This window comes from Narcine bancroftii, chromosome 10 (assembly GCF_036971445.1).
Source record: "Narcine bancroftii isolate sNarBan1 chromosome 10, sNarBan1.hap1, whole genome shotgun sequence".
In the NCBI taxonomy this organism is placed as follows: Eukaryota; Metazoa; Chordata; class Chondrichthyes; order Torpediniformes; family Narcinidae; genus Narcine; species Narcine bancroftii.
The window spans coordinates 93,328,418-93,350,640 of NC_091478.1; the positions used below are offsets into that span (position 1 = coordinate 93,328,418).

The window sequence follows — 22,223 nt, forward strand, 5'->3', positions numbered from 1 at the left end:
AGTGCCTGTTATTTGATCTTCAGTTCAACCTCAATAACAGTTTTCTGCTCTTTTGTTACTTGCAAGATTCTACAATTAACTGCAGCACAATTGGGGTATTAACTCAATTCAATGCTTAGCACTGCAATACGGTGTATTGTTACATTGTTTCAAATTTAGCATATTTACCATTGTTTCTTGACAGTTTCTATGAAGAACCAAACATACTCTTAGTACTAGGGCTGTTTCCTTGCAGGCAAGTCTCTATTCTATGTCAGTGCTTCAATCTGGCAGTGCCTGGTCTTATCCCCAGACAAGACTGTAGAGAACCACATGAACACAATTGAAGATTACTCGATCTCGCTGACCAGTGTCACCTTTCCTGTATGTTCCCAGCAGTGTTACAGCAAGAGGCAAACAGCCTAGTACTTCCAACTCGGAAAGCAGAATCTCAAATGGACCAACACCACAAGCTTTTAGGGAACCCAGAGAATAAGTAATCACTGCTTCCTAACGAGTTCTTGTTCACACAATATCTACAAGGTCTAGGTTCGGAATGTCCACAAGGTCCAAGTAAGGAAATGTCTACAGGGTCCCAGTAAGGAATGCACTTCCTTTGTCTGGACGAGCCACGATCCAATGACACTTCTGAAGCGTGGCACCACCCAGAGAGAGCAGCTTCTTGAACAATATTTATTCCTCCATCCATCATATTCACTCCTTCCACCACTAATGCACTGTGGCTTCCCTTGAGAGTTGCCTGATCTTTTGATTGATATTTCAAATTTTATAGCAAGGAACATAAGAAGCAGCTTGTTTAATAGCAGATACTGGCATATCAAATTTATAAAAATCATTACTCCTTTCAGGAAGTGCTGTAATCCAGTGTTGCAAGAAAACCTTGTTACTTTTGCCACCTTAATATTAAAAACATGATCATTGGTAGTGTGTAGTTTCACATTTTATCAGTGCATAAATAGCACATCCTTCCAAAGATGCATAGCTCTTCCATTTACATATCAATGTACCATAATATAACATATCACAAACTTCCCATTATGCTTCATAAGAGAAGTAATGTTCTGCACTGAAATAAAAGATCAAGTTGCATTGGGAGTTGCAAACCATTGAAACATGAATACAGTGCCACACTTACCCATGCTGCCCTGCAACAGAAGGCAATCTTTAATTCATACATTGTGAAATTTATATAAAAAAATAAAGTGAGGGAATGGTGATTAAGTAGGAATAAAATTCTACAAACAGTATTCTACTAGAATCATTACAAGAATACAAAAAATGAGATCCATCAAAAGAGACTATCTGACAGAAAAAGTGGCTATATTTATATATCCTAAGCACACAACAGAGCACTGAAGTCTGAACCCAACAGTTTGAATTTATTTCTCATTTATCTGTGCTCAGATGCTTTAAACTAGGCATTCACAACCATTTTTTTTTTGCCAGGGCCCCCTTCTGCTCAAAGTTTATTGCCCCCTTCCCTGTGAAGAAGTCTAGATGGTTTCTTTCATTCTTCTCTCCTACTGACCACATGAAAAACATAAAAATTATTTTACAATTTCAGTCTGTGACCACCCTTAAATGTGCTCTGGCCCCTAGGGGGGCTCGTAAGGCTCTCATTACTTTAGACAGTGAGAATGTAAAGGCCAGGAAATGTCAAATTTGTGGGTAACTGTAGATTAGGAATCAATTCATCAGGAAAAAGCACAAGGTCCGTCCATTTCTGCACTGCAGTGGTTTTCAACTGAAGTGAAGACTTCTCTTCCCTGACTCCTTCTTTGCAGGAATTGGACTGATGTCTGTGCTAATGTTACTTGTCACCAGTTTGAACCTATGTCACCCCATCCTGGCCTCATGATTCAATTTAAAGTGACGTTGGAGATTTACCACCCACCTCCACACCAACCCAACCCCCCGCCTTCTTCACTCCCCACCCCACCACCCCAACCTCCTCCATCCCCACTCCCACCCCCTGCCACCTTGCAGCCACCTCCTTGCCTGGAAGGCTGCAAACAGAAGGCAATCTTACAGGTTATTTTATCAGGATTCTTGTATCCCTGCCTCCAACATGAAGGTACACAAGCAGGAAATGATCTCTGGAGATTAATTCACATGATCTGGCATCCATGTCCAACCCCAGTTCAATCTTCTTACCATAAATGCACACAGAGTTTGTATTTAGATGTGTAAAATCGCTATTTAGGGTAGTTAAGTCATGATTTAAAAAAAGTATTATGTGACTAGGCCCTACAAGAGCAAAAATTCTGGAGCAAATTCCAGAGGATGATTACACAGTTGACAACTCCTAGGAATTCAATGCATTGAATTCTGCCCCAGAGTCATAAAGTATGATTGATGTTCATGAAGAGGTTCAGCACAAAGACCTCCACCCATGAATCACACTAACATTCTCACTGTCTAAAGTAATGAGAGCCTTACGAGCCCCCCTAGGGGCCAGAGCACATTTAAGGGTGGTCACAGACTGAAATTGTAAAATAATTTTTATGTTTTAAGGTGCTTGGAAGCAAGTTTTTCACACAGAGTGGTGAGTGAATGGAATGCGCTGCCAGCAATGACCTTTTAAGAAACTTTTAGAAAGATACATGAAACAAAGAAAAATAGAGGGTTTTGCAGCAAGGAATTTCTAGGCAGCTTGAATAGTTATTACGGTAGCATAATACTGTGGGCAGAAGGGCCTGTACTGTGCTGTAGATCGATTCTTGACTGTGTCAGATTGTTTTGTGTTATTATTTGGAGCAGCATCAACTCTTCTGGATGTAACAAATCATGGCTAGATCCTTCCCTCTGAACAATAGTGCTTCTTTAATGGAGAATATTTATCTGAAGCTGAAGGTCTATTCTTCGGATAATTCAACAGTGTGTGGGACGAATAAACAGTCTAAGCTGCAAAAATCTCTGAGTCAATGAGTCATCTTCATTAATGAAAAGAAAACGGAGAATGAAAAGACCTTAAGAAATGCTGCAAGAAGAAATAATTCTGTAGCAATCTGTTTCATGTTAATATTGGAGACATTACAAAATATTATGTTTAGCAGGGCACATTTTATTTCTTGTTCCCATTTGTAACCTGTATCATTCCATTAGATATTTCTCCTATTTCTCCTCCAGTATTATTAAATTTGCCAATATTTGTTGGAGCTGTGATTTATTTCAAAGACATTCTATATCCAATTCCTTTTGCTTTTCTGCTTTCCTTCTCTTCTCCAAGCTTGGATAATTTGATCGAACTCTGATTCCTGAATCAGATTTTGATTTTGCCTTCTTCTTTCTAATATAAGCTAGTACTGTAGAATGATGTTCCAGACAAACATTGAGGCTTGTAGGAGTTATTTATTGTTTAATTTACTCTTAACTGGTCCATTATTTTATTATTGAAGATCCCATGACAGTATATGATGAACTAGTGGACTTAAATTGGTCTATGTAGTTCAATGTGGATGAGCCAATGCAAAATTATCTGTTCATCTGAGCCCAATTATCAAATAATTTCCATGTTCAACAAGAGTTTGAGATGAGATGCGGGTCTGGTTCCACCAATAGGGGCAACTTGGAAGAATAATGTGCCAAGAATGCAGAACATTGCCGCACCCTCCAAACTGCAAGCAAAAACCAAGGAGAAGGCATTGTGCTGCACTGAAGTCGACACAAACTGGCACAATACACAGCTGCCTGTGGAACATTGACTGCATGTTCACCAATGGAAGCCTTTACAATTCTCAAAGGCAGAAAGATCTTCTGATGGAACCATCAGGCTGCTCCGAGTGCATCAAATAGTGTTCCAGAGAGGGAAAGCCTGTAATCTACAGAACCCCAGAAGCCTTTCCAGCTGTTTCTTGCAATCTACAGGGAACAGTAATTTATTTTGATAATGATGTGATCATTCCCAGTGTGAATTCCCTTCTGTCTGGTGTTGATAAAATACCTTGTGGCGACACAAAAGGAGCTAAAAGCAAAGATTTTTTTTACTGAAACAAACAATGCTATAATAACTCCTGCTGTTGCCCACGTCTTCATCAGGCAGTCACGGCTCTGTGACAGCCTGCACGGGGAGATGCAGTGTCTGCTTCACAAAGAAGAGCAAGTGTATCATCTTTATTATCTAACCTCTGGGAGGGAAGATGGAAACAGAGTGCCTGTAATATGAGCAGGTGACTTCTAAAACATCCAAATGTTTGAACAGAAGAGCATTATAAAATGTCTAAAAATGGTCAGTGGTCCTAATGATAGAGATTAGGGTCACGATCACCCGGCATCTTATTTACACACTGCTGAGTAAATTAAATTAAGGTCATTAAATCAAAGTTTTGTTTCAAAATTCTATGGGTCAGCTTCTGGTATTAAATTGAAGTTTATTTTTTCTGCTATTTGCAATGAAAACAATAGGTTAATGTATTGTGTGATTTTAAAAAAAGGAAAATGTTTGGTCAAAAACTTTAAAGGTTCCTTTTATTAACACATAACAATACATTTAAAATGTAATATACATGGTATACTTTAGCATCTGTCTGCCATAAGGCAAACAGAGAGTCACCATGAGCAGAGCCTGACACCCCTAACAAGAGAAGCAATGACACCAAGTGTCTGTGGATTTGCCTCCAGCAGCCTGTGCAGCCGCACAGACTCCAGCTCAATCCATCGGCAACCCGAGCTCCAGACCCAAAACCCCATTATTATGAGGAAGCCTTCAGTGCCTGAGGCCCTTTGGGAGCCCTTCTTGTTCCCAGCACCCTCTCAAACCTTGGTTCCAATACCTAGTTCCCATGTTCCAGCCTCTGTGAGTCCTTCAACCATTGAGCCCCTCACTGGTTTAATGCCTTGGTCACCAACCTGTGGGGTCATTTTCTGTCCTTCTTCTCAATGGGGAGATGTTCTCCCCGTTTCTGGTGCCCTGTGCCAGTCCACTGCTCCACCGGAGTCTGTAACACCTCATGGTACACTGACCAACATGTGCGTATCCAACTTTGGCACAGGCCCTGTGGTTGCAAGATTTTATTTTTAAAACACTATCGACTCCTTTAAAGGAGTCGATTTAAAACATGTACAGAGCGGTCGGCATTGGGATAGGGCAGTAGGATTCTGTAGAATAATACTGTGTCTCTGTTCCCCACTCTCCCAAGTTTGCACCAGAGGCACACTGCCACTACAGTGAATCCGTCCGTGCCACCATTTGTTTTTGCAATATGTATGTATGTATGTACAGCAAAGGCACACATATACACTGTGGAGTGGAATAAACAAGGTCTTTCTCCATGTCTCTTGCTGGCCATTACATCTTTGGCATCACATTCAGTCAGAATTAGTACCCAAACATATTCTACAAATTGACAAAAGGAATGGATGGACCTGGCATGAAATAAAGGACTTTGTATCAAAGAGAAAACTTACCTGTGAGCCATCAATCTCAGCAAAACCCTCCCCACTATTGAGTACATCTACAGGGAACACTGCCACCCACACCTCCCAGCACACGCTCTATTCTCGCTGCTGTCATCAGGAAAGAGGTATAGGTGCCACAAGGCTCGCACCACCAGGTTCAGGAACAGTTGCTACCTCTCCATCATCAGACAAGCACCCTTAGGGATTTTTCTCAACTGTAGCACCAAATTTGTCAAATACTAGAGCGCATCGGATGCCCCCCAAAGTTCCTCAACATGGTTATCCAACTGCACGAAAACCAACAAGGTCGGGTCAGATACAGCAATGAGCTCTCTGAACCCTTCTCCATTAACAATGGCGTGAAGCAAGGCAGTATTCTCGCACCAACCCTCTTTTCAATCTTCTTCAGCATGATGCTGAACCAAGCCATGAAAGACCTCAACAATGAAGACGCTGTTTACATCCGGTACCACACGGATGGCAGTCTCTTCAATCTGAGGCGCCTGCAAGCTCACACCAAGACACAAGAGAAACTTGTCCGTGAACTACTCTATGCAGATGATGCCGCTTTAGTTGCCCATTCAGAGCCAGCTCTTCAGCGCTTGACGTCCTGTTTTGCGGAAACTGCCAAAATGTTTGGCCTGGAAGTCAGCTTGAAGAAAACGGAGGTCCTCCATCAGCCAGCTCCCCACCTTGACTACCAGCCCCCCCACATCTCCATCGGGCACACAAAACTCAAAACGGTCAACCAGTTTACCTATCTCGGCTGCACCATTTCATCAGATGCAAGGATCGACAACGAGATAGACAACAGACTCACCAAGGCAAATAGCGCCTTTGGAAGACTACACAAAAGAGTCTGAAAAACAACCAACTGAAAAACCTCACAAAGATCAGTGTGTACAGAGCCGTTGTCGGCCCGAATCATGGGTCCTCTACTGGCATCACCTACGGCTCCTAGAACGCTTCCACCAGCGTTGTCTCCGCTCCATCCTCAACATTCACTGGAGCGCCTTCATCCCTAACATCGAAGTACTCGAGATGGCAGAGGCCGACAGCATCGAGTCCACACTGCTGAAGATCCAGCTGCGCTGGGTGGGTCACGTCTCCAGAATGGAGGACCATCGCCTTCCCAAGATCGTGTTATATGGCGAGCTCTCCACTGGCCACCGTGACAGAGGTGCACCAAAGAAGAGGTTCAAGGACTGCCTAAAGAAATCTCTTGGTGCCTGCCACATTAACCACTGCCAGTGGGCTGATATCGCTTCAAACCGTGCATCTTGGCACCTCACAGTTCGGCGGGCAGCAACCTCCTTTGAAGAAGACCGCAGAGCCCACCTCACTGACAAAAGACAAAGGAGGAAAAACCCAACACCCAACCCCAACCAACCAATTTTCCCCTGCAACCGCTGCAACCGTGTCTGCCTGTCCCGCATCGGACTTGTCAGCCACAAACGAGCCTGCAGCTGACGTGGACATTTACCCCCTCCATAAATCTTTGTCCGCGAAGCGAAGCCAAAGAAGAAGCACCAACGCATTTGATTTTAGCTTCTCCATCTCAAATTGCAAAGTGAATTCCATGATATTGTGAACACTACTCCAAGGGTTCCTTTTCCTTATGCTCCCTTCTCAACTCCTGTTCATTACACAGTATCAAATCCAAAATTGCCTTTTTTCCACTGGGCTTATCCACAAGCTGCCCTAAGAAGCCATCTTTTAGGTATTCTACAAATTCCTTCTCTTGCTACCCCAGTCTTCTGTAACATGACTTCTGTAACATTGTCTTTCTTACATACCCTCTCTAACCCCTGTTGTAATTTGCCCCCTACATCCTGTCGCTGTTCGGAGGCCTGTACATAGCCCCATTAGGGACTTTTTACCTTTGTAGTTTCTCAACTTTACCTACCAGGATCCTTAATCCTCTGATTCTAAGTCCCTTTTTTTAAGCAAAGAATTTGATTTCAATATTTTACCAACAGAACAACCCACCCCCTTGTCAGTGTCAAATTAACCATTAGGCTGAGTAGGCTGAAGCTTTGGGGTACAGAAGGTGAGGGGGCTTGATGCATTATGGTCTGATTAAACTGACTTAACAAACTCAGCCTAGTTAATCTGCCACTGCCCCCTGTCCATCTGCCTGTCTTTTGAATAGGATGTGTATCCTTGAATGTTTTGCTCCTTTCTCTGATCCTCCTTCAGCTGTGGCTCTGTTATGCCCACAACATAATATCTGCCAAATTCTAACTGTGTTTAAGCTCATCTGCCTTGTTTTGTACACTGCTTGCATTTAAATACATTACCTTCAGTCCCTTATTCACCACCCTTCTTCTCACATTTGTCTGTTCTCTCATTCCTTTTCTATATTGCCCATCTCATCTGAAAATATAATAAAGCATTTGTTTCCCCAACTGTGGTCACTATGCAAACACATCTTTGTCATGGATTTTAAATCGTACCCATTTACTTCTACTTGTATCATTGAATTGCCCACTTTGTTATAAATGCGATTTCACTTAGACAAAAAGCATCGAATATTTCGGCACAGCAATGCAAAACAAAATCATATTCTGTTCATTGAATTGGGTTCAGAAATGTAAAGTATGGTAACAAATTTCCAAAGACCACATTAAATATAATAATGCAAGAGTTCTCTAATCATTTCTGTTTTAAATCCTCAGAAATTTGGGCTTAGAGTTAGAAGTCAGACAAGTTGAAGACATGAGATTTTTGGCCTTTTCTTCGTCAGTGCCCTGCATACCAAATTAGTTTGTGATTTTATCACCACCTCACATTTTTTTTTTGCATTAATTTTTTTTAAATCTTGTATTTAGGAAATTGTAATTTATAGCAATTTTTCACCATATTGCTGCCACAAAACAACAAATTTAATGAGACATCTTCATGACAATACACCCGATTCTAATTCTACAAGAATCCCTGCAAAGGCTGAGAACCTTGCGATATCTGTCTTCTAAGGCCAACATCAGAACATCATTCGAGAGAGTGAGCCCTCGCAAGGTGTTAGGCCCTGATGGTGTACTTGGCAAGGTTCTGAAAATCTGTGCCAACCAACTAACCAGAGTGTCCACAGACATTTTCAATCTCTCATTGCTGAAGTCGGGGGTTCCCACCTGCTTCAAATCAATCAGCCCAAGAAGAGCAGGGAGAGCTGCCTCAATGACTATCATCCAATAGCACGTGCATCTACTGTGATGAAATGCCTCCATCTTCAAAGACCCGCCACCACCCAGTCCACACCCTCTTCACTCAGTTACCATTGGGAAAAAGGTACAGGTGCCTGAAGACAAGCACTCAGTGGCACAGGGACAACTCTTCCCTCTGCTATGAGATGTCTGAATGAATAATGAACCATATACATCATCTTATTTTGTTTTTTTCTTGCACTATTTTTATTTATTTTGTAATGTGGTTTATATAAATGTTTACACTGTGATGCTACCACAAAACAACAAATTTTGTGACATGTTCATGACAATAAATTCTGATTCTGAAATGTATCAGTTATTAAACACTTAATGTCCAACATTTGACATTGCAGGTTGTACCTCTTTAATCCGGTGACGTTGGGACCTGAGCATTGCCAGACCACAGAAAATGCTGTAAAACAGAAATTGACCCCTAAGCAACCCACTATGTAAACATATCAAAGGTAGAATAAAGCTTAAAACAGGAAACAATACTGTGGGGTGGCACGATTAGCGAAGTGGTTTGTGCCATGCCTTTACAGCGCCAACAATCAGGTCATTAGTACAAACACCTTACAAGCAGCACAGGATACGAACCCCGGTCCCGACCACTGGTGCTGTAAAGGTTGAATCTGCCACAATTGGGACCGGGGTTCGAGTCCCATGCTCTCTGTAAGGCAGCTGTACTAATGGCAACAGATTCAAACATGCTGGACAATGGGAGTTGCCAGACCACCGGATGAGAGATGTACAACCCCACTCAAAATTGCAGTGGCGCAAGGAAGTGGCATTGAAGGCTGCTAATACAATTCACGGCACAAGTCCACACCAGATATTATCATCGTAGAAATGGAGGGAAGCATTTTGCCCAGAGCAGAACCTGAAGCAAGTGAGTGAGATTTACACAAATTTCTACATTAAACATTATAGAAACCAGCCAACAAATGTTAAAAATCATTTAAATTACTGAAATAAATTCAATATAAAAGTCTAAAGCTAAGAGAGATGCTTGAAGCAACTTAAGTACTGTGATTTCTTCACATAGTGTAGTTTTTCAGTACAAAGCAAGGAGATGTCAAGTAATTTAAGCCAATGAAAGACTACAAATGTGGGCTTATGTCATTTTTTTCACTACTGATGGCAATGGAAGAAAGCAGAATAATTGCCAGACAAAAGTTTGGTTGGTGCATTGTCAGAGGTATCAACATGGCAATAGATTGCTCAATCGTAGACGAGGATACATCTCAACTCAAGTGTGGCCAGGCACCGGTGAACTAAAAAGTATTTTCAGGCAAACCGTTGAGGACTTGACCAAAAATATACTTGGTTACAACTTTCTGCAAAAAGAACTATCAAGGTTTATGGCTGATTACATGAATCAATCAACATTGATACACAAAAATGGGCACAGAAATTTTAAGCTAGACTGGAAAGGTTAAAATAGGTGCTTCAAAATAACAATTTTTAAATAACATTATTGGGAAATATATAAGATGCCAACAGACATTTTACAGGTTACACTGCCTATTTTTCCATACAACTCCAAGTGCAAATCCAATCTACAATTTAAAAAAAATCAAGAGAAAGTGTTAGATAAATTAGGACACGATCTTGCTGAAATGAAGACAAACCAAATTAACTGGACAGCACTGATTGCAGCAGCCTGAAAAAAAAATCACTGCTGATGAGGTCATGGAGACAAACAATGCTCATTACCTGCTCCACGGGAGTCATATGTGGAGTTGTCAGGAGCCAGTTTTCACCAAGTGCTTCACTTGGGACATGGATAACAAACATTAGCCACTTTAGACAACTGCCACACACAAGACCTTAAATTGATAACCAAATTCATCTTGGTGTGAAATCATATCTGAATCCTTTAAATCTATCATAGGCAAGATATGGCAAGGTAGAGATCACAGTCTGGACAATCAAGGTGATATCCAACATTACAAGCACCAAAGAAAAACCTTGAATATTCTAGGAAACATTTTGGCAATATAGAAATAAATACACAAACCTCAACCAAAGCAAGTATACTTCAAAAGGAAGGAAGTAGTTTCTTCTGGCTTGCAAGTGGATGCAAATGGATTAAAACCAAATGATCAAAAATGGCAAAGACAAGGAAACATGAAAACATTCAATATTTCAAAGTCTAACTAATGAATGCACATCGTACAATATTGGAAATGATCAACCTGACTTTTCCAAAGTTCACATCTTGAATATTGTGAGAAAGGGATTGATAAATGCTCAACATTCAATGAGAGCCAGTCAAAGGTTGGGGAGAATGGGGGAAATGTCATAAGAGGTAGATTCGGCTTTATTCAAATATTCGATGGCCACTTCTTCATGAAGAAAACTCTCTGCATGCTTCCAAACAAGCTCTTCTGTGCTGCATGTAATAGCGATATCCTGCAGGAGATGACCTCCTAGATCTTGGTTCCTTCATTGATGCACCATCAATTACCACAAAAGACCGAGGCTGTGAAACCAATAGGCTTTTATTGACTATAGACTGGAGCAGCAGCAGCCTCATCGACTGATCCTGCAGAATGAATGGGGAGAATGTAAGGGGTTGTGGGTGGGATTGACCTTGGGAGGCATGTCCAGCTGGCAGTAGCCAATCACAGTATTACTGTGGTTTACCACATTCACCTTCTTTGGAATTGTATTCTTGACATTATATTGTCTTTCCTTGATCTTCCTTTCAAAATGTCCCATTGTGTAACTCTCTGCATTAAATTTTAATTGTACCATATCCATCCAACCAATCTGTATACCCTAGAACTCTATAATAATTTCCTTACTGTAATTACACATTGCCATGATATTTTAGAATTTTTTTTTACACTTAACTCATCTATAGATATCAAGAAAGCAGTAATTCCAGCACAAATGTTCAATAGCACCACAGCATAACCTCCTTCCAGTCATGAAGCAACCATTCACCTTCAATGGCCCAAGCTTCTATGGTTCACTTGATTCCACAAGCTTCAATCTTGCTGGTATAATGCTTTAACAAACATCACCGAGTCCAAATGCACATCAACTATGTTTCCCTTATCAATCCTACCACACAACAAAATTCAGTCGTGAGCTACACGATTTGACTTTAACAAATCCACTAAAGTTGACCTTTAATAATCCACACCTCCAAGTTTTGACTCGGATACTTAGTTATCTTCTCTAGTAGCAGCTTCCTCATCATTAGGGTTGGCAATCTGGCTGCTGTTATCTGCTGGAAGTGGAACATAATTCACTCACCAAATGGATTGTGCACTACTGATTATATTAGCACAAGCAATGATATCCACAAGATTGTACCATTGAGAAACAATGGTCCCAGAGGAAACCAACAGATTAACCAACATGTTAGTCTGTGGTCTACTATCCACAAACACACTGCAGAATCAATATGAAAAACACCAATATATATGTTCTGAAATCCATCTTGCTTGTCATTAATTTTGATATATTCTTTACTCTGGAAGATCCCACCCTCCAATGAGATGACCCTACAGGGAAGGTAACCATGACAGCAGATCAGTGTGGGGCTCAACACCTGTGGGCTGTGGGCGGATGGAGACTGGCTCACGGGAACCAGGATTCAAGAGGGTGCTGAGGGCAAGAAAGGTTCTCGAAAAGCCTTGACTGGTGAAGGCTTTCTGGTCGAGTTGGAGGTTTGGATTTGGTGCTTGGGTCACCAATGATTGAATTGGAGTGTGTGTGGCTGCAGAGGCAGTGGAGGTGAATCCGTGGGCAGTCAGTGACTCTTTTTTTTTTGCTTCTCCTTCTCCCATTGTTAGCGACACCACCAGCAAGCCGGATTCAAATCCACCACAGTCTGTCGGGAGTTTGTACGTTCTCCCCTTGTCCGTGTAGGTTTTCTTCAGGAGCTCCAGTTTCCTCGCACATTCCAGTCATAAGGATTAGCAGATTGATTAGTCACGTGTACATCTGGGTTGTATAATGTGACAGTATAATCTCTTCATCTATTTAATGGCATATCTGTGACAAGGAAGATGGGAGTGGAAGCTTAGCCTTGGAGTTGAAGATATTACAGACACTGTGTTAGCCTGAACTAGCTGTCTTAACAGTAAAATTACATCCAAATCTTTTCCAGATATAGGAAGTAAGCAGGACCTGCTAATGAATATTAAAATTCATATCTACTCTTTGGAATATGACCAGTTTTAAACTTTTTTTAAAAAATCTTCGAGTGACAGTTATGTACAATGTGCTAGGAAGTTTATATGTCCAGGCACACACAATGTATGTCTTTGGCACAGAAGTGTGAAGAATATATCAAAATGAATGTCAAGCGGATTTCTGAAGATATTTTGATGCTATTCATATTGATTCTGCATATTTTTGTGGACAGTGGAGCACAGATTTGCTAGTAGAGCTCTTTTTCCTGTTGATGAAATGTTGTTTATCTAATCATTGATAAGAACAGAGTTAAACACGAAAATCTGTAAACAATGTTATTGTAGTTTATAGACACCCCATAGCCCTCAGACCCCTCCATCTCCCCCAACTCTTCTGTGCTTTCCCTTTCTTCCAATCGCCCCCAGCCCTCAGACCCTCTCATCTCCCCTATGACCCCCCTACCCTCCATCTCCCTCCTCTGACCTCCCCTTCCTGCCACCTCCACCCTTTGACCTCCCAAACCATCCACCTTCCCTCCTGACTTCCCCAACCATCCATTTGCCCTCCTCTGATCCTCCTACCCTCTTCATTCAGAAAGCTATTCCCCCCTCCTCTTTGATGAAGGGCTTAGCCCTGATTCGTTGGTTATGTACCTTTGCTACATAAAGACTGCAGCATGTCTTGCTGAGTTTCTCCAGCACTTTTGTATAAACTGATAACAGCAGATAAACTAAAAAACCAGACTGTCCCAGTCCCTGATTTGTGCTTCAAGCCCATCGTACCATTGTTATGAGTTAGATTTAATGGTCACAAAGTTCTACCTTACATTCATATTTCTTATACAAGTGGGTTTAATTATTTTAACTAAAGTCTAGTTGGAAGGAAACATAAATAATATTTTATTCATTAAATATTTTATAGTCTTCATTCTCCAGACAAAATCAGAGCCACTTCACTGCAGCCAGGCTGCACGTGACCCATTAGATTGTCAGTCAAGTACTAAATGATTCATTTCTCCCACTGCAAATTATGAAGCCTTAGCCATACCTGAAACAATGCATTTTACCATCTAAAAGAAACTTAATTCTGCTCAACCAGGATTGTATGTTGATTCAAAATAAATGTTCAAATAAACAAGATTCCTCATAATGTATGCAATAATAAATGTTATGATTTTTTTCCCTCTCCCCAACTGTAGAAACCCCACGTGGTAGAAATCAGGAGACAAAGAACAATGTAAAACATTTAGAATATTGATTTAAATCTGCAGCAATTTAAAGTTCTTTTTGCAAATTCTTCCATTTCTGCTTTGTTCAAACAGGGAGAATTAATGTTCCAACCTTGTCTTACATGTTCCAGTTTTTATATTTTGTTATTAGCTCTGCAATGTTTAAGGATAATTTAGAAGGATGGCAGATACTTAAAAATTGAAGTATTCACAGGGGCATTCATGTTGAATAAAGTCCCTACTCGATATACCTGTAATACAATAAAACTTTGTTCTACTCTTCCACACCTGCAACTGTTAGCTGTTATATTTGGAGCTGTTTAAATATATAATGCACACACATCATTGACTGTATTGTATATTTGACACATTTAGTGCATCACATCTTCCTTTGCACAGATTCATGCTATTTCTGCCTTGTGCCACGATCTATTTGTTCAGTGTACGAAACCATAAAATAAATCAATCAATACATGGACCACAGATTCGTTTCATTCAAGATTTACAAAAACAAGTATTGTTAAAATAAGGAAGTCTGAAGATGCTGTGATTGTCGTTTACAGAAAAATGCTGGAGAAAGTCAACACGTCATGCAGTGTTCTTTACACAGCAAAGATAAAGATGCATAACCAATGTTTCAGGCCTGCGGCCTTCCTCAAGGAATGAGCAAAAAGCAGCCAGGCACCTGAATATAAGGGGGAAGGGGTATAGGCATACAGCCGGTCTCCCTCTCTTCCCCATCCCTCTTTCCTTTCCTCCAGTTCTCCACCCACTTCCCTCTCCATTCAGAGAGTTGATCCCCCCCCCCCTCACCCACTTTTTTCTCTTCTGTCCTCCCACCCATATCCACCTGTGAGCCTTTGCTCCTTCCCCCCACCATTTTATTCAGGCACCTACCTGCTTTTTGCTCAAGCCCAAAACATTAGTTATGCATTTTTATCTTTGCTACATAAAGAACGCTGAGTGATTAGCTGAGTTTCTCCAGCATTTTTGTGTGAAGTATTCTTTCGATTTTTTTTTCAAATATAATTGATGCTTCATAAATATTTTTTATATTCTGGAAATCTGCTAAAGTACAAGATCTGTCACTTGTAGTGTGAGGAATGAATACGACGACAATGAACTTGGTTAGTCAATTCTTCAAAGAGTGCGGTGTTACAGTTTGGAAATTGTTTCTGTTGGAATAACCTGTTACATAAATGGTCATTTTACAACACACCCATGTAGCTGTTAGGAATTCAAAGATAATGTTTTGGGGTTTTTGCCCAACAACCTCTGAAAGATTTCATGTGATGACCCATATTTCCATTGGGTATTTGATTTTATACCTCTGATGGTGAATTTCAGGACAATGCAATAGGTAGACTCGGCTCTGCTCACTTCACGTCTTCACTACATGATGTATTCATGTACGTGTGGAGGAGTGCTGCACTTATTTGTCCACGTTCTTTTCCAAGAGAGTACATGTGATTGCCAATCGTATGAAAGTGGAGTTAATTTTCAGTCAATTGCTGTATCAAAGTAGAAGGGATTTAAAATGCATCTGTCTTCCATTGCACAGTATAGCTACAAAGTCTAACTATATTGGCTAACAATATTGCTATTAGGACACAAAATAACAAGAAAAAAAATAGTATTTGGTTGTAATGATATGATTGATTGCTGCCAGCTGGACATGCCACCTGAGATCGATCCATAGCCCTTTGCATGCTCCCCATTCCACTCTGCCTTGATCAGTCAATGAGGTTGACGGCTGTTCCAGTCTATAGTTAATAAAAGCCTATCAGTTTCACAACTTCAGTCTTTTGCGATTATTGATGCTCCATCATCAGTCCTTTCAAATTATTCTTTCTTTAGACCATGCTTGTTCCCCCAAAATCCATTACACTTGACTTACTCACTTAAAGCAAAAAGTGCACATCTATTCCTGAGCCTTAAGACAATCATCAATATTAAAATATCTATTCATCATTTAAGCATGTCCCATGAGTTCAAAAATCCAATGTTTTTCATTTAATAAAAGCATCTGAAAATAGATGAGCAATCTGGAATATGTTGGAGAAATTATTCTTCGGGAGTTTATGGGTACAAAGTTAAGAAAGGATCAGAAATGCACAAGTCAAGTGTGATGTGATGTACTGAGCTTGGTTGGATTTGGAATTCCAGTAGCAAGTGGCAGAGCCACCTGTGGGTTAACTATGGTACAATAGTAAACAAGACTTCAATTTCACACTCTAATTTTCAGGAATATCAGATAAAATCAGCACTGATGCCAAGCACTGAGCTCTGGTTAAAGAAAGATTTAAGATTCACAAGCTCGCACTTAATTTGCAGTTTATTACAATAATGCACTAACCTATATATTAACCAAAGAATTAATATTCTCATATCCTCCAAGGATATGTTGGATTTGAATCTACAGCATTTGATATAATCCAAAATCATTTCTGAGTATTGCAATATAGTGGCATTTGGTATGTAATGAGTGGCAAGGTGACACCATTCCCCATTGACCTACGAGTAACTAACACAAGAATCTCGTGATCTCTGGTGTGGACATCCTTTTGACTAATGTTTGTTGTGGACCTGGCTTGAGTGCAGCAACTGTGACATCACCAGAGGAGAAAATAAGGGCAATAAAAAAATCATTAATGAACTGGCCACATTAACAGGGATTGATGAAAGGAAAATCATGTTTTAAAAACATATTAAAGTTTTTTTGAGATTGTCACTTGCAGATTAGATAACAACAAACTAATTGATGACTTAAGGAAGCAGTCTTTTGAGATACAGGTGGTAAACATTTTAAGAGATCTTTAGGATACATGGAATATGTACATTACAATGAATTAGAAAAATTAATCGGGTCCACCAGAGTAATCTTGGCCTCAAGGTGCACACTGGTTGGTGTGGAGGAATTGGCCTAAATGGTCTGTTTCCATGCTGTTCCAGTCTGTAATCTATGACTCAAACCATCTGAGATATTTCCTTCATTCCTTTTTTCCCTTCCTCTGTGCTCTTTGCAACTTAGAACTACCTTGTGTTCTCATTTTCCCCAGTTCCAATGAAGAGCTTCAACTTGAACATTCATTCTGTTCTTTGTTCACCAATGTCTGACCTACCAGGGGTTTCCAGGGTCTTTGTTTTTTTAATCAGATTTCCAGCATCTGCAGTTGTTTGATTTTCATATAATATCACAAGATGCAAAATTGTCCATTTATGCAGTGAAAAGAAGGAAGGCATGAGATAAATTATTTCCTATTGCTGAGCTTGAGATCAGATTGGTCCTTGCAACTAAATGCCCAATAAAATGAGTGTTTCACCATTTCTACCAACTCTAGTTCACCATAAATGTCTTCCTTAGCTGAAATGCAATCAAGGCTCAAGTCTTGGAAGAGACCTAACGGAGTCTGGAAAGAGGGCACGGCATCAAAATTTAAAAAAACCATCCCTTTACAACAGGGGGAATGTCTTTCTCCAGAGGGTGGTGAATCTGTGGAATCGATTGTCGCGAGGTCAATAGGGTCTTGATTATGAAAGGAATTAAGGGTTGAGGAGGATAGTACATCAGCCATAATGGATAAAGGAATATGATCAAGTTGTAGAAGTAATATTATCTGTTCACAGAACGGAATGGTATCAGAGTGAGAAGAGATTATTAAATGGAGAAAAGAAAATAAACAGTGTAGGGAATGGAATATCACCGGGTTGGGGGGGGGGGGGATGGTATAACTGGGAGAAAGGAATATTTCAGGGCGCAACAAAATGGAATATTAACAGGATGGAAATAATCAGTTTGGACAATTAGATATTATTAATATTACTAATGGAATGTTATCCATGCAGAGAAAGGCACACTATCAAATTATTAGCCTTCTGTTACATAAAGGACTTTTTTTTTTTTTTAATTTTTTTAAAAAGAAATATTGAACCCAATTAATCACTGGAATCAAGGTGGAAGTTAGCCACAATTTAAATGAATGACTGGACAGGCTCAAGGGGCTTTTCCTGATTTTATGTCCTCGTGTCCCTAAAGTATTCGAGTGCAGTTTGCTCCTGCCCTCTTTCCCTTCAGAGGTCAATTCCTGTTTAAGTGCTGGATCAATTTGAATAAAAAAAGAAAAACCTCTTACTCAAAAACAGGAATGTAGGTTGGTGAATATTTTCTGTATATTTAACCTTTATAAGTTGCAGAAAAAAACAATGTATATGCCACCTTCATAGTCATAGGAAATCCCAAAGGTCCTTTCAAGTGCACAAAGTGTAGGCAATCCTTGGTGTGGAATATCAATTAAAAGGCAATATTTTTAAACTAACTCTAAGCCAACTTTACTTTCTCTGTCACGGTATTCTTAATGTTTTCCCTAGGCATCAACACGAGCCATTGCTCGCTCAGAAGAACGCAGATTGGCATCCTTTTTTTAACCAAGTTAATGACATTGCCTCGATAACTAGTAATAAAACTTGACAGGAGGGTAATTAGTAAAAATAAAATTGATCCAGTCAACACTGAGGTAGATTAATTATGCAGTCCTGAATGGAGAACATGTTTCATATTCATTCTTGCGCCTGATTTCAAATTAATTTATTTATGTCTGCTTGAATCAATCGTCTGAATGCCATAATTTCCACGGAGGAGACTAGATAAGGAAAAGATACTGGTAGATTAAAGTGCTTAATTTTTTGCTGAAGCTATGGAACTTATAAGGAGAGAAAATGGAAAATAGACTTCTTCAGATTGGAATCTCATGTGGCATGTAAGGTAAAACATCATGAGATGGGAATGTGTAGGGAGTTACCCTGTACAGGGCAGTAACAAGAAGGGGAGGTGTCCTTGTACTCTTGTAAGGTAAAACATCATGAGATGGGACCGGAGAAGGAGTCACCCAGTACTAAGGAGTAACAGAATGCATCCTTGTACTTACAAGATAAGAGAGACATTGATGGATTGAGAGGCAGGAAGCTAGCAGGGAAAGGATAGCAACAGTTTAAGAGAGACATTGATGGATTGAGAGGCAGGAAGCTAGCAGGGAAAGGATAGCAACAGTTTTAGTCATTGGACAAGTAATGATATGATGATGTTCTAAGCATGTATCCAAGGGTATAAAAAATCACCATTTTGCTGATAACGGCAGAATGCATTCTCCGACTAACTTGTTAGTCGCAAGTGTTACAATCCGGTAATAAAGAACAAAGAACCCTGATTTCGACTCAGCCTGGTGTTTGTCTCACTCATTCATGAACAAAGCAGACCTAACAGGCAAGAGATGCTCCAGCTACTCTGGCATTGCATTGCATTATCATGGCAAGTTCTTCTTAAATCACCAATGAAATATGGTACAGTGCTGTCATTTTTTTTTTTTGCAAAATGATAGCAATCATATTAGACAGCCAACAGTCATCCTTGGGAAAATGTCTGAAAAAGTATTTCCATAATTAATCATGTTAATACAGAATTAGAAATTCCAGCACACTTTTTAACATTTTCAATGCATTATGAGGAAATTATTTTATAAGTTTATAACATAGGATAATTACAAAATGAAGAGGCCACTCAATCCATCATCTGCGTGCATTGGATTATCAATAGGCCACTCCAATCCTTCTTTCTAAGCTTTTCCCCTCAAAAGCAGAATCTTAGGAGAATAGGAGGATTAGAAATTCAGATATTAAAGGAGATGATGCATCAACCAGCACCTGGACATGCGGGTCCTACAAAAAGAATTTGTAGTCATGTTATTTCTTTTGCACTGCCAGGAGCTGCTAATGTATTTCAAAGTCTATTAATTGGCCAACTAACTGGGATTGTTATACTAAATCTTTGTGCACATCTTTCACAACCTGCTGTTTGAAAGGAATTGTCTTATAGTTGCTCATGTAAAAGCACACCAAAATGAATGACCATAATATTTTAGTCAAGGACCATCACCTACCTCCACCCAATGTCCTTGAGACTGCATCAAAAGTACCACAGATGGATCAGATTTATTGAGTGTATCTCTGTCCAGCAATGATTTGCAGGAAACACGTAGCTCCACCTTGGACACGCAGGGAGCTGTAACAACACCGAGTGGGTTTGGAGACACTCTGCCTGTGAGCTCAGTCATCTCTGCATCAAGGGTTGTCTGAATATCCAGGAGCAAGGAAACGGCACAGAGAAGATTTTAACAAGAAACTAAACAAGACCAGTCGACCACGATGAGCCTAGTACTCAGTGTTGTATGGGGTGTGTAACCACAGAATGACTACAAAGCCATTGGAAGATATGAATGTGGAGGAGATTATTTCAATGGAATCAATTTCTGTCCAATCTATGATCCTTCAGTCCACTTTTTGCTACTGCCTCGATTCTTCCATCTTAAGGGTCCAAAAATGAACAAAAGTAACTCTTGGATAATGGAGCACTCAGGCCAGCATCGGAAGCATCTGAAAATAAATCAAACAAAAGTTTGTTGTAATAAAGTTCACATTCCTTGCAGTTTAGATTTCTCTAGTTATTTGACTAAGATTAACAGTGACAATTACATGCATTTTAGAGAACACATTTCTCCAATTAAAAACACAAAGCTGGGGAAACTCAGCGGGTCAAACGGTGCACTTTATATAGCAAAGATAAAGATTCATAACCAATGTTTTGGGCTTGAGTCCTTCAACAAGGGTGCCTTGATGAAGGGCTCAAGCCCGAAACATTGGTTATGTATCTTTACCTTTGCTCTATCAAGTCCACTGTTTGACCCACTGAGTTTCCCCAGCTTTGTGTTTTTATTTCAACCACGGAGTCTACAGACTTTCGCATTTTAAACATTTCTACAGCATTGTTTCAAAAACAATCCAGTTGATCCCGCTGTAAGGACAAAAGAAGCACAAGGGAATCGGGAAATATATGACAGAGAAATAATATTGGTGTTAAGATCAAAAAGAAACTAGGAATCAAACAAATGAACCCTTTTAAACATATCCTTTTCATGTTCCTGTCATCAGATTATATTTTAAAACTATATAAATAATAATTAACTGGTTGAAAAGTTATTAACTAATTGAATAAATTAATTGACTTGAGGATGGACACCATGATTATTAACTAAGCCATGGGGTTTTTATACAGATTTTTAAAAAATTTTGGTGTCTTTTCTGTGCAGAGCAGAGGAGGGGAGGCAGAGTTTATACCGTTTGAAGTTTTATCTTGATATATACATACATATATATTGTATTTTCAGTTTTGTTCCATTTTCTTCATTGAACTGTATTTTTAAAAGTTTTTTTCTTAAATAACAACAGAATTGTGTCTGCAGTTTGAGGAACGTCAGCTCAGAGATGATCAGCTGGTACCTGATATTCAGACACTGCAATCCATCCGGTGGGGATAAGAGGGAAATGTTACTTGGATATTTGGATGTCAAGAGACACCCTCCTTATACTGAGATGTGAAATGGTCAGTCAAGAGGAATAGACAGTGTGTGGTCACAAGTGAAGCAAGTATTGGGATCCAGCAAATAGAATTAGAGAAGCTTCAACCCTTGTCCAACAAGTAGCAAGTTTTTGTAGCCCGTGGCTACAAAAGTGCCACACTGGGGTATCGGGAGCATTCAGACAGTAGTGATGGAAAACCATGTCGTTCGTGATAAACGTGTGTACTCGTGTAATAGTCGAGTTTTGTGGACCAATCTTTTGGGTCAATTTTGGGGGGGGGGGGGGGTTCTACTTTTGACCGCGGTAAGTACCTGCGTCATTCAAGGCATCGGGAGCACAGATGGCTGAGATCAGATGCTAAATCGGGGCGTCAGGAGCTCGGATGGGCGGGCAATCGGTCAGGGCGTCAGGAGCTCGGATGGGCGACCGGCCGGAGCGAGGATCCACAGTCGGGGCGTCAGGAGCTCGGATGGGCAGAGCCGGGCTGTGGATCCGTGGTCTTGGCGTTGGGAGCTCGGATGAATGGGCGGTGGGAGCCGAAAATGAGTGGGGGGGGGCAACCTTTACACGGGTCAGACGGAAAATGTGGGATTTGGGGGGGGGGGGCAAAATTTGGGAGTGGGGTGACTATTACACGAGAAAATATTGTAGTTCATGTAAGAACATGATTCCCCAAGATCACGTTGCCTGCCCAGTGTGAGGCCCAAGGGGCTGGAAAGGAATCGGCGAGAGGGTAAGAATCCATGTTTTAGTCCAAGAAGCATCAAATCACAAGGTTCAGACTCAGGAGGAGGATTGTGACTGGGTAGGGTCCAAATTAAATGACCATC

At 40.4% G+C, this 22,223-nt stretch overlaps 1 protein-coding gene across 1 annotated transcript in view; it reads right to left on the reverse strand.

The window, feature by feature from the left end:
- LOC138743848 (copine-7-like) overlaps positions 1-20,090 on the reverse strand; it is an 80,465-nt gene extending 60,375 nt beyond the window's left edge. The window contains exon 1 of the mRNA XM_069899447.1: positions 19,917-20,090. Within this exon, the coding sequence (XP_069755548.1) occupies positions 19,917-20,090 (174 nt within the window). The remainder of the gene's footprint in view (positions 1-19,916) is intronic.
- Positions 20,091-22,223: the final 2,133 nt, after the last annotated feature.